The sequence below is a fragment of the Cimex lectularius genome, unplaced genomic scaffold (assembly GCF_000648675.2).
Source record: "Cimex lectularius strain Harlan isolate CLEC.00 unplaced genomic scaffold, Clec_2.1 scaffold185, whole genome shotgun sequence".
Lineage (NCBI taxonomy): Eukaryota > Metazoa > Arthropoda > Insecta > Hemiptera > Cimicidae > Cimex > Cimex lectularius.
Genome location: NW_019392756.1, coordinates 296,705 through 309,864, shown reverse-complemented (window position 1 = coordinate 309,864; position 13,160 = coordinate 296,705). Strand labels below are relative to the sequence as shown.

The following is a 13,160-nucleotide window of genomic DNA, read 5'->3' as shown; positions in this document are numbered from 1 at the left end:
TTACACTCAAAATTGATCAAATCCGCACCTCTCACACAATGAAATGTCTCCTTCATACTCAAAATTCCTCTAGGTTTTTGCTGTATAAGGACCTATCAGTCATTCTTTATTGAACACAGCGCAAATTTCTAAACTTCCAACCATTCCGCTAGCTCACTGGTTTTTCAAAGTTAGGTGCAAGTTACTTCATCTATAACCCCACAAGAGTCAATGGTTCCGATAAGTACTCTCTCTGCAACAGGCAAGCTCGATAAGATTGTTTTCACTTTTTAGCAGAATTCCTAGCACGGCATATAGGTCTGCCCACGTTGACAATGAGAGCACCTAATCTCTTTATTAAATAACCCCGAGTCCTTAAAATTAGTAAAGTTTGTGATGGAAGCCTGAAACTACAGGAAAATACTAGTTTTTTTATTTCAATTATTAAATGTTTATTGTATATATCAGACACCCTGGTTATTTATATGTGCGTAACTGTATGTAAATATACATAGATATGTTGTTATTTTAGTTTACTTATATAGTTTTTTCTCTCTTGTGTTTATTCCTAGAGAAGAAATGTGTTGTTTGTTTATTAAAAATTTATAATCCGACTCCGGCAGACAGTTGCTAACCATCGCCGTTATGTGCTTTTTAGTTATGTACAATCTTTTTCTTTCTTTTGTTTATCTAATAAAGTACTTTTTTCATTCATTCACGTGTTAGAACTGGAATAATTGTTGGACTGTTGACTGGACACCAGAGGCTTATGCATAGACTTGGAAAGGCGGAAATAACCCTTGTGCAGTCCTTGAAAAAGCTTTGGCATCTGGTAAAAAGCCATAAGCTTAATGAGGAGTAGACAACAATGAAGATGCACAATAGACCAATACTCATACTCAAACTCCTCTTATCTAATCAACATCAAGAAACAAATTAAAAAAAAAATTAAAATAAAAAATTGCAAACTGGTGCTTGAACAATGAAACAATCAGGAAGAACTATAAGCTATCAGCATCACCGTTTCTTGCTTTACTATGGACGGACAATCATCTATTGACAAAATCAGTTATCCTTGCTGCATACATTCTATACTGATAGCCCTGAAAATTATGCTGAATGAAGAAACTGACTGGAAAATTGCCATTAATAAAAAAAAAAGAACTCTGCAATTCATGGGAATGAGAAAGATTTGGCAGTACAGGATAAGAAATTTGGTCCTTAACGATCATCTGGATCTACCTATACTTGCCGGGTCGGTTAGACAACACCGAAGAAGGCAAAATGCCAAAATGTGTATGACAACCAACCCAGGATATTTCATGATTTAACACTTCTAAGTATTTTTTCTCCTAAACGTTTCCTTTGAACAGAGGAAAAAAGGAAATAGCTCGAGAGAACTAATGACCTCAACATTTTTTAGCCAACGAATGATCCAGTCCCTCTTGCAAAAGTTATACAAGTCCACAATCCATCCTAACACTGTTGCCCAAGCCTCGGCACTTTTCCATCCCGAGAACCATGTTCTACTTCGGCCTCGAGACCTCCTTGCCCCATTTAATCCCACATATTTAAGTGCCAGCGCTGGCTGGTTTCTCTTAATATGTGACCAGGTACTGGCCAAAGTATCAGTGTTGAGACCAAAAGAAAGAAAAACACAAATTTGTCAAATGTATTTTTATATGTACAGACTGTCCTATTCACTTTCAAAATATTAAATTTCATGTTCTAACAGTCATTCAATCTTTTAATCATATTAAATTAAAAAAGGTCCGCTTGACCGATTAATATCTTACAATTAATTAAGGTTTTTAGTTGAGATAAAAAAGTCAATGGCACGAGCGGGATTCGAACCCACAATCTTCGGCTTGATACGCCGCTGCTCTAGCACTTGAGCTATCGTGACCTCGATCCACTCGTACACCAACCTCCCATCTCAACCAAATATCGCGTATCAAGCCGAAGATTGTGGGTTCGAATCCCGCTCGTGCCATTGACTTTTTTATCTCAACTAAAAACCTTAATTAATTGTAAGACTTTTAATCATAATTACTTAGAATCACTTATCTTCAAACTTTCTCAATTACCAGAACATATTAGCTAGCAAATTCCTATATTATTTTATTTTATTTTATTTCCAATATGCTTGTAGGGCTCCTGAGACACCTTGATAGTTACATTGTGGTCTTTAAATTCACTGTTTTGTTTATCTTTCATGTTTTTTGTATAAGTCTGTCCAACACATTTCTGCATTTTGTAATCTTTAGTATGTCTAGAATACTCGTATTATATTTTTTTGTTCTGACAGGTGCAAGGTCATTAATAACGCATGTTTGGACCAACAGCCAAAAAAATACCATATTCAAAAAGGAGAAAAAAAAGGTAAAATATTGAAGGCCTGTTGAGAAAAGTTTACTTTCTTTCTACAACTGTCTTGATTTGTTAATTATTGTACTAGGTGAATCATGCTGAAGGGGTGTTTGTCATTTCTGTAGCTGCCGATGTTGTATCGCCTGATGGCGGAGGTGCTTCTTTTATCTCGAGCCAGGGGAACTTCTTGTTCAATTCTTGCCTGAAAGCAACAATTTGTCAGTATTCGACTGGAAAAATACTACATGGAGCTTACCGGTATTTTGGATGACTTATAGCGTAGACATAAGGATCGATGCATGCCACGGCTTTGCAAGCACAAGCTGGTATCATCGTTACACCCGGAGTTAAAAGATTTCTATTTAAAATATTTTTTTTAACTAAAAAAATTTCTTATTGAGTATAAGTCAAACATACTGGTTTCCAAAGGCACCAATCAAGGCAAGGACAGCATACGGTGTCCAGGAGGTGACGAACAAAAAGCATATCGTTATCGCTGCTTTTGCTATTCTTATTTCAGTAGACGTCTGCTGCATATTGGCGTTACTTCTTAGCGACTCGACATTCATTTTTTTCGCCTTTGTTAAATATCAGTTATAAAATTGATTTTTTTTTTTTTTAATAAATAATTACCTGTTCTCTCAAATTGTGTTCATGTATAATTACATGGGAAACCATCTGTGAATAAAAATATATGACTAGACTGAGCGGAATAACGTAGCAAATGGCGAACATTGTGGCGACCCATGAGCGAATTTCATCGGTCTGTGTGAGATAGTCGAAAGTACAGCTTGTCAAAAAGCCCTCTTAAAAAAATTGAATTTGTAATAATTTTATTTAAATAAATAGAAATTATCGAATCGCACCTGGTACATATCTAGACCATTGGTTGAAAAGAGGAAACAAAGCCCATGGAGTGACATATATCCAGATCAATAAAAGATACAATAGCGCTTTTCCGACTGTCAGCTTTGGAGCGAATGGCGTTGCGATTACTCTTTGAAAAAAAGAAATATTGAAAAAATATTTATATATAGTAAATTGTGCCATAGCTCAGTGTTATTACCTGTAGCGATCATAAGCTATGATTGCATTTGTTGCCGAAGCCCCAATACCAGAAAATGCTCCAACAGTTCCAAACACCTTTTTAAATTTGTAAATTTTGTATACGACTAACTTTTATACTACCTGACATCCTAAGTTGCCTAACGCAAAGCCCAATTTGAAAGAATTATATATGAAAATTGGAGTTTTCAGCATCATCAGGAAATCGCATATTGCAAGATTGACGACGAACACATTCGAAGGGGTTCTCAATGACCTTACCCTTTTACACACACAAATAAAAAATAAAATAAAGAACAAAATATTATATAAAATTACTTACGATGTGAATATCCATATGACAAGCCCATTCCCAACAAGAGAAACGATCGTCAAACCGATGTATAAAATTCCAAGTATGTAATTGTACAACGGCTTAGGCTCTGGATAGCTCAGCCAATGTTCTGGTATGTGTTTAAGCTCTTCTGGGCTCAAATTCCATCCGAGCAGTTTTATTGGACTCACCCTTTTAAAACAGAAATAAGATAAATTGTAAAAAAAAAGTTGAGTGATCGCTTACCTTGGCTCCGGTGCCCAGAATGTGTTGTTGTCGCACGACCCATAGTCACAAGGTTCCATGCCTTGGTGAGCGTTTCCAGTTTGCCCGGGGTCTTTTTATTTATTTACGCTAATCGGATAATCTACTGAATTGCTTATTAGATTATTAGGATCAAGCCTTAAAAATTCCAAAGTTCAGGCAAATCCGCTTTGATACGTTGATAAAAGGCCAGAAGAATTTGATATAGTTTAATTTTGGTTATTTGCTATAATCTTAAAAATTGATGAATAATAATACATTATTACCAACAATGAAATACATCTGCCACTACTGCCTTTTGATGTTTTTAATTTTCAACATATTTTATCTATTCTATTATAAATTGTTTATTTATAGTACTTTAAACAAAAATGATGACAGAAATTATCAAAATATATAAATAGCAAAGAAACAAAATGGAGAAAATCTGCCCAAATCAGATTTTTGGTTATCAATAATTGTCATAAATTAAAACATTTTTTGAACAATTCTTTTAATTAAAAATGTTTGTCTAGGTTAGATTTAACAAAAATATGATAGAAATTACAAATCATATCAATAATAAAGGAAAATAGCAAAAAGAAGTAAATCTGCCACTTCTTACTTTTTCCTGTTTATATATTTCAACATATTTGCCATATATTAAGTATTTATGTTTATATATAAGCAGGTTGAGACACAGGTGGTCACCAAAATGTCTAATAACAATAAGATACGGCCCGGTATATACCCATGAGGTACTCCACGCTCAATGAACCTATTAGCGCTTAGAGTGGTTCCCATCCTTACTCAGTGGGTTCGCTCTGTCAAATATGATTGAAACCACTGCAATGGACTCCCCCTGATGCCCATGTCATTCTAGATTTTTGGCACAAAATTTTGTGAACTAGCATACCAAATTCATCAGTTATGTTCAAAAATAAACCTGTCACCATCCCATATCATGGTACACTTTTTTTACCCAAATTTCTTACAATTTCTAGAGATATCATACAATTGCCAGTAATATCACGTTTAAAATATTAAAAATTAAGTCAAATTCCCTTTTCATGTTTCCTAAGGTGAAGAGTGAAGGATACTCCTGAAATCATCCTTGGTCAGGGTTTATGGTGTAAATTCGTCTTATGAGGTTCAACCCATGGCAAAATCCCCTGCCCAGTAATGGTCGTTGTTTTCTTTAGATATATTCTTTTTTTTTCAGTTATTGTACTATTTTTATATTTTAAATTCAATATCATTGTGCCCAACTGGCCATGATGCCATATGTGTATAGCTTAGAGCCAATCAGCTGCTAGAACACCACATCCTTCTCAATGGACTACACTGGGCTGACCGTGTACAGTCTGAGGATTACAGTTTTTCAGGTGTATAGTCAAGATACTGGAAACGCAGCTCCAGGACACTGAGGTGTATTACAGTCCACGGTGTGAAACCGGTCAAAGTTGGCCCCGCAATGTTTTGAGAGCCCGAGGTATAGTTGAGTCTACTCAGAAGCTACTCAATGTGCGACATAACAATCACACTGAAACTCCTTCTAGGCAGACAACAGAGCCTAATTTGTTTGCTTACACTGCCAGGAAAACCACCGGCAAGGGAAGGTGAGAATGTCTTCATCTAGGACCCTTAAATCCATGGCACCAGTTGTCAAAATACCCACTTCCAAGAGAGGAAGAAGGAAGGCCAACTAAGAGTCATAGTTACTCTAGTGTTTGTGTCCTTGTAGCATTGTTGTTGCTGGTCCTGACTTCATTGATAAAAAAGTCTTCACCTCCCTAATTTAATTCTTGTTCATTGACAATTGGACAACCAATATATTTTATATTTTTCTTAAGACCGCTGTTTATAACAAAAGAAAATTAATAACAAATTATCGGTAATGACTAAATTATACGACTATTTTGCAACTACTCCTGAGTACATACTATGTGTTTAACAATTTTAATTAGCAAATTACAAACATTGCACCAGAGTTCATTTAAGCAGTGCAAATGTTTTCCTATGGTTCGTCGAAAAATGCACCACCCCGTATACAGGGATGTTGCAAGCTCATTAGTCATTGGCTGCCTGCCTTAAAGGTGGTACCATTGCTGAAGCAGCAGCGATGCCTAGTGAAAGTGGTATTTTTCGGTAATCATAGGTTAACACAATATGTTTTGTGTTAACCTACGTTCTGATCTATCAAGCAGTAATTTTTTAGTCATCATCTGACACAATGTGTTTTTTATAATTTTTTTTTAAATTGTTAATAGTAAATTACACACAATTGAAAGCTATGATTTTAGTTTTGAACAGACACTATTATTCTTAGACGATGTAATTGGAGGATGTGAAGCTTGGGCTTCTGGATTGGCCATGGAAGTAACTCCTCGTAAAGATCATTTTGCTTACACAAGAGTCATAGCAGAGAGTAGTATAAACGGTGTCCAGGGAAAACACCCGTTTGATGACGTTCACCATGTTCATACTCTGTTGAGTCTCGATAAGCGTGTCCGGTGGATGATACTTGAAAAGGATCTTGCAGAATCTTCCGTCCACAATCCTCTCCTCAGTCTCTTCGTCGAGCCGGAACTGTTGCTCGATCTGTACCAGCTTGGAAAAGTATTTCAGGATGTATTTGCCGGAGGCAAAGTCGAGGATGAAATGGGTCGGCATCATCTTCATGGCGATCTTCCTCTTGAAGAAGTTGACGCCCAGTTTCTGCATGTATACGTCGAAATCCTCCATCCTCGTCAGCCTGTATATCAGACCTATGTACTCGTTGAGAGGAATGTCCCCGGACGATGAGGACTGTGTGATCGAGGAGTTTACATTGATGTTCACATCCTCCTGGTGTTTGTTCTTCTTCTTTTTCGCCTTTTTCCTCTCCTTCCTTTCTTTCTTCATTTTCTTCTTCTTCACTCTCTCCTCTTTGGGCAGCGGCTTTAGGGTCTGAATGCTCCGACTCCACTGAGCCTTCAGCCAATGGAACATGGTTTATCTGTTGGCTTTCAATTTTCTTAGGACAATTACAGATTGAACCTCATGTTTCATATGCAGCAGAGCTACTTAATTGGAGAATCCTCAATATGCCATGACTGCAAAACGACAACTTTCTTCCTTCCACCCCCATCTCACGCTTACATCTTGTGTCATCAATGTCAAGACTTACATTTTACACATGGGACAATGAAAAAATCCATTTACACTTATGGTAAATAAATAAATAAAACACCTGTAATTGGAAGTTAGTATTTTCTAAAAATTTCTAAAATCAAAAATTAAAGCTAAGTATTAAGATATAAGTTGCTTGGTTCTTCAGATGCAAAGATGTCTTAACGAATGGCATAAATTTAACCACAACAAACTGAGGGAACATAAGAAAAAGGTTAAATATACTTATGCTGGAGTAAATGGTCTTGGTATGACTAAGAATAGGACATTGCAAGTTTACCAATAGATTCCTCATGTCAAGGGAACCTCTTATTTGCCAAAGCTGTACGAACTAACGGTCAATTTGACCTTGATAGGAGGACATGTGGTAGTTTGGTCTGTCTGATAGTTTGGGTTGGAATAGTCAATCCTTCAATTTCTTAAAGCTGACTGATCTGTTTTCTGAAATTTAATATTTAAAATACTAATGTACAAAGTAGAGTGGCAGCAGGTGCTCTGGGTCTGGGGTTTCCTGAGGTACTCAACAGAAAGGAACTGCTGAACGTACAATAACTCTCAATGAGGAAGAAGAAAAATCTGCTTGTGCTTAATTATCTTAACAAAATCATCAAGCTATTTTTCTACACCGCCTGTAAAGTTAACCAGAATAAACTGAGTAAAATTAAGAGAAAGTCCATTATATTTAGTGGTCGGATTGACCAAATTACTTCTTTCAATTAATTAATCTTTTTATGTAAGATATGATGTTCGTTGATCGACCTGCAGATAATCTAAATAGGGTCGCAATCTTTGTACAAGTCATTAGACTGTCTTGATAGCTTGAGTGGTTAGAGCAGTGGCGTATTGAGCCGAAGGTCGTTTGTTTGAATCCAGCTCGTGACACTAACTTTTTCATTTCAACCAAAACCTTACATAAAAAGATTAATTAATTGATTAAGAGAAAAGATAAATAATGACCCTATGCTTCGAACAGCCTGTAAGGTCTTGGCACACCTGAGAATAGGACATAGCAGGTTTTCATATAGACATCTTACGATTTGCCAAAGCTATCAGGAACTGTTTCTGATTTGACCTGTAGAGGAGTCATGCAGTACATCTGATAGTTTGTGTTAATGTCTGATGATAGTTACGGAATAAACAACCTTTTCAATTTCTTAAGGCTGACACAATGTAAATAGCGCTTTACTAATAAGGGGGGGGGGTGAAGAGCACGTCCTTGGAGGATTCCATTTACGAGACAGAGAATATGATCTGGAGTAATGATTGCCAATTCGTATTCTAAAAGATCGTTTATCGATGAAATTGCTGGTAAAATTTAGAATTTCTGATATTTAAAATTCAAAACACTAGCATTCAAATTGGAGTGATTGGTGTTGTGGGCCTGGGGTTCTCTGCGAGTAATCAACAGCAAGAAACAGCTGAACATATGAGAATTCTATAATGACAAAGATGAAAAATCCGCTTATGAATTAAATTATTTTCAACAAAAATCAACAATTAATGAGCCAGATAAGGGCCAGTAGAATGAAACTCCTTAGTACTACTAATCCAGTGTCCAAGTCCAGATTATGACACTTAACCCAAAGAATCAGAGGTACTGCAAGGAGCTAACAACTCAAAAATAGATGTCTATGGATAAAAAAAAATTGTTTTAATGATAAAAAAAATGTAAACTGAATTTTATATATATTAAGCTATTAAATAATCACCCTTAAATAACTTAATTTTTTTTAATATTGATTATTGTTAACAATCACGTAAATTAACGGTGTTTTAATTAATAAATACTATTATTTTTTATTTTAAAAAGTATATTGACCTTAATCGAGGAAATTTTGTAAAAAAAATTTTACCGGTTGATAATGATTTGTGGTTACAGAAAAGGAAGGTTTCTTCTTAATAGACAAGTTCCTACTGTCAAACTTAGTCCGTTATTGTCTTATATAAAAAGGTAGTCGGCATGATGGTGATTTACGTTATTTTATAAAAAAAAAAGACTAGAAAAAGAACATCCAATGTCCACTCTACTGCGAATGAAGGCCGGGTTTCTGGGTGCCCTGAGGAGGAACTTGGCCACCGGCCCTGGCAGGGGAGGCAGGCAGGACCATAGGCTCAGGTCTACCGTCTACTACGTAGGAGCTATCGGCGTTCTCGCCGTAGGATTGACCTACGCGGCGGTACCTTTGTACAGGATATTTTGCCAGGTGAGATGCATTATAGACGAGTTAAGACAAATTTGCAAAATTCGAGACAGCTGGTGTGTTGGGTATACAAATCAGACGTGACAAGATTATTTTTCTTGTCGTCATGTACATGACAATTGACAGCAGTTGGAGCATGTCAGGTCTGGTTGTGTGAATGGTTATCCATACCAGCCGTCAGACGCCATGATTGGTTTGTTACAATCATGCCATATTAAGAAAAGGTCGACTACATTAAAAATGTATTTGTCATATTATCAGGTCTGACTGTGTAAAATAGACATGACAGATTTTTTTTTATAAGATCACTTTGATTGTGTAGTTTGTGTCAGTCTGATATTAAACAGTTATCCATTCTAGCCATCGGACCCGATACTCATGGCCCCAAGAGACGACATGAACAGAATGAGTTGAAGCGAAAGTTCCAAACAAATTTATGTACCAAAAAGAATAGGAAAGAGGGAAAAACCCTTGATGATCTAGAATGCAGGAAAGTACGAAGGCAGGAGTATCAGTCTGGGAACCAAATACTCAGAAACTATGGGAAAATACACGTTTCCAGGCTGAAGTACTATTGAGAGATGTACCCAGTTCAACTTGAACAAAGGGTAAAAAAACAAGAAAATCCTCTCATGCTAAGCGGCCATCAAACAGCCTGACGTCCTTGGAAAGGGGTGTACTGCTGATAGGTCCTGAACCTTTCTGTGGCCTAGGGATTCAGTGAATATTGAAAGCAGTTGGATAGCAGGCTTTATGTTTTCTGTTGTCAAGTTTGTTAAATGGTTTATCCATTCTAGCCATTGGCCAGAAAGGAACCACCATGTATGTCTGTCTTATTATCAGGTCTAATTGTATGAAATAGTTATTCTTTCCACCAGGCACCATGACATGTTTTTCTGAAGGTGGCTCCAGAAGTGTGAGATTCGCCAAATGTCAAGCATAGGCCGAATTCCCAACTAGTGTGGATGGGTGTTTGTAGCCACTACACAAAACAGTAACTACAGCTGTATCAATGACAGTTTCATTGTTGCCCATCACTATTGGTAGTAAGTTGAGGACTTGCACGGCACTTGGCAAATACGTATTGATGTTCACAACTGGTTGGTTGTATGATCCCCGCATGTGTGGACGCAAAGGCTTGCTATTGATGGATGCCAAAACGAGCATCTCGAGACTTGACAAATGTTAGGCAGCAATTGGTATTCGGTGAATACCGCATGTCTGGAGCCACCTTTGTATCCTTCTTCTCATATTGTATGTGATGTTTGATGGCATCAGATGGCTTGTCACAGTTGCCTTGATGGTTTCTTAATATCAGATCATAATTTATGCAATAATTTACAGCAGACGGATTGTATGTTGTATGTTTCCTTTGATCAGGTTATGTGAACTGGTTATCCGTCACACCTTGGTTGTATGTTATTAGATCATACTGTATCTATCAGTAGTCGGATGGCATGTAGTTTGTTTATATTATCTGATCTAAATCCGTTCCAGCCATCAGATGCCTTTATAGTTTGTTACTATTAGATCATAGTGTACCTATTAGTAGTTGGATGGCATGTGGTATATTTACATTATCTGTTCTAAATCCGTTCCAGCCTTCAGATGCCCTGATCTTTTTTCTTACATATTGTGTACATAATCAGATCTGATTGAAATTTTCGACTGTCGTATAGTTTTTTTTTCTCCACATAAGAATTCAGCTCTCTTGAACATTTTAAAATGTTTACTAATCAAACTAAAATATTTTGAAATAAAACTCTATTTCACAGGCGTACAGCTATGGAGGAACGACAGTGACCAACACGAAAGATGTTGAAAACATGAAGAAGGTAAAACATAGAGAGATAACAGTAAGATTCAATGCTGATAGAGGTGCTAACATGAGGTGGAATTTCAAACCACAACAGTCTGAAATCAAGGTTTTTTTTGTTTTTTAAATAAATGTTTAAATTTAGTATTTACAGTTTATTGTTATATTTATTCTAGGTGTTTCCTGGAGAAACAGCATTGGCGTTTTATAAGGCTAAAAACAGTACGGAATTTCCAGTCACTGGTATCAGTACTTACAACGTCGTTCCTTTCGAGGCTGGACAGTATTTCAACAAGATTCAGTGTTTCTGCTTTGAAGAGCAACTGCTCAATCCACACGAAGAGGTGACCGAGTTTCATTTATTTTATAATAAATTTATTCGTAAATTCATTTTTTTTTTTTTTTTTTCAGGTTGACATGCCTGTATTTTTCTACATTGACCCTGATTTCACGGAGGATCCTAGGCTAGAACTAGTCGACACAATAATCCTTTCTTATACTTTCTTCGAGGCGAAGGAAGGGTTGAAGCTGCCATTACCTTCATTCTTGAAAGCGCACGCTTCGTAATAAGTCGATAATTATATATTTTATTTTCAAAGATGTACATAGTGGTAATTTTGCACCATTGTTAAAAATGGCTTTCAAGGCATAAAACTCTGTTTAATAAAAATCGATGAAATTACTATTTTACTTTCATTAGACAAACCCGATCGGATAGAAAGCCAGTGTATTCAATTATAGTAATGTTGACAAGTAAATGTTTCATTTACAACCTTCTTCCTACATGATATAATTTTTTTTTTAAAGAAACATTATTTTATTCACAGAAAAATTTATCTGTATATAAAATTATTGCTTACAGGTACCAGATGGTCTGAAATAGGAAGTTTAAAATTTTTGTAAAGGCATGCAACCGCTATGGGTCATAACCCTGAACAGAATAATGATGAAGGCGGTATAGCAAAAAACAGAAACCAACGACCGGCTTGCCTATGCTATAGGCTTTTCAACACACTTGCTTAAGCAATTGACAAACAAAACAATCATGGGCTAAAGACAAGGGATTTGCAAGCCTATGTGCCATCTACATCATCTACATCCCTCAAGTATGCAGTAAGGACATAACCTAGATGTACTGTCAATATCAGTACCACAGCAGCTTCATTTGAGGCTGATTAGTCCAAGTTGGTCGGAAACCTTAGCATCTTGCAGTCACTTGAGATTCTTTGGGTTTTATGTCATCTTTAGAAGGACACCAGTTGGTAGTACTAAGGAGTTTCGGTCTATAGACATTTTTCTAATTACAGTGGAAACCCATTTGTTAAAACATTATAATAACATTAATATAAACGACGAATTAAGTCCCATAGTTGAATTATGAATTTTTAAAAATTAATACACATGCATTGAGAAATATGAAAAATTTATTTTAAAAAAAAATATATATATATATTTTAAAATAAATTTTTCATATTTCTCAATGCATGTGTATTAATTTTTAAAAATTCATAATTCAACTATGGGACTTAATTCGTCGTTCGAAATTTATAAAGGCCACCAAATCAAGGCCCTTACACTAGACACACAATCAGAGAGGCCGACAGTTATGTTTTTGTTAAAATGTGTGTATAAGGCGTCGGCTTCTTTGAGGTGGAAAGAGCCAACGAAGGGAAAAAATGTGTTGGTAATGGTTTTGCCAGATTATCCTTCCAGGATTATATAGAAAGGGATAAATAGGAAAAGGAAAGCTGAATTGTCGGGAAATTAGACAATGTGAAAAATATTTGATGTGTGGAATGTAATGTGATGATATATGTATGTTATCTGTATTGAATGTGATTAATGATATTGGCGTAGCTGCGACTGAGTTTACATGTATCTGTTCTGTAATTGATGCTGTATTTATCTCGGTTGATATAAACAATTTCTAAGAAATTACATTTATATTTGTTTTGTTCTGTATGTAATATTTTTGGATTTTTGAAGTCGAAATTGTGTTGGT

At 36.0% G+C, this 13,160-nt stretch overlaps 2 protein-coding genes across 3 annotated transcripts; one reads left to right on the top strand and one right to left on the bottom strand.

The window, feature by feature from the left end:
- Positions 1–2,287: 2,287 nt before the first annotated feature.
- Positions 2,288–4,311, bottom strand: LOC106663061 (opsin, ultraviolet-sensitive). 2 transcript variants are annotated; one of them, XM_014387597.2, is made up of 10 exons: positions 3,974–4,311; positions 3,737–3,919; positions 3,538–3,676; positions 3,416–3,492; positions 3,216–3,346; positions 2,983–3,155; positions 2,767–2,927; positions 2,606–2,707; positions 2,436–2,551; positions 2,288–2,360 (listed from the first exon to the last, which is right to left on the bottom strand). In XM_014387597.2, exons 1-9 carry the CDS (start codon positions 4,030–4,032, stop codon positions 2,443–2,445), a joined length of 1,134 nt encoding a protein of 377 aa, XP_014243083.1. In that variant the 5' UTR covers positions 4,033–4,311; the 3' UTR covers positions 2,288–2,360; positions 2,436–2,442. The 2 variants fall into 2 exon arrangements, with proteins under 2 accessions (XP_014243083.1, XP_024083078.1); XM_024227310.1 differs by having other exon boundaries at positions 2,288–2,363; positions 2,440–2,551.
- A 4,631-nt stretch (positions 4,312–8,942) lies between these two features.
- Positions 8,943–11,911, top strand: LOC106663062 (cytochrome c oxidase assembly protein COX11, mitochondrial). Its single transcript, XM_014387598.2, has 4 exons — positions 8,943–9,345; positions 11,118–11,267; positions 11,335–11,502; positions 11,570–11,911. The coding sequence occupies exons 1-4, from the start codon at positions 9,157–9,159 to the stop codon at positions 11,723–11,725; spliced, it is 663 nt and encodes a 220-aa protein (XP_014243084.1). The 5' UTR covers positions 8,943–9,156; the 3' UTR covers positions 11,726–11,911.
- Positions 11,912–13,160: the final 1,249 nt, after the last annotated feature.

Excerpts from the sequence above, each read along its gene's own strand:
- LOC106663061 (XM_014387597.2), bottom strand. The coding sequence starts at position 4,032 with ATGGAACCTTGTGACTATGGGTCGTGCGACAACAACACATTCTGGGCA. Across the intron at positions 3,677-3,736 it reads GTCATATGGATATTCACATC|GGTAAGGTCATTGAGAACCC; the intron begins GTAAGTAATTTT and ends TGTGTGTAAAAG. Across the intron at positions 3,347-3,415 it reads ATAGCTTATGATCGCTACAG|AGTAATCGCAACGCCATTCG; the intron begins GTAATAACACTG and ends TTTTTTTCAAAG.
- LOC106663062 (XM_014387598.2), top strand. The coding sequence starts at position 9,157 with ATGTCCACTCTACTGCGAATGAAGGCCGGGTTTCTGGGTGCCCTGAGG. Across the intron at positions 11,268-11,334 it reads CACAACAGTCTGAAATCAAG|GTGTTTCCTGGAGAAACAGC; the intron begins GTTTTTTTTGTT and ends TATTTATTCTAG. Across the intron at positions 11,503-11,569 it reads TGCTCAATCCACACGAAGAG|GTTGACATGCCTGTATTTTT; the intron begins GTGACCGAGTTT and ends TTTTTTTTTCAG.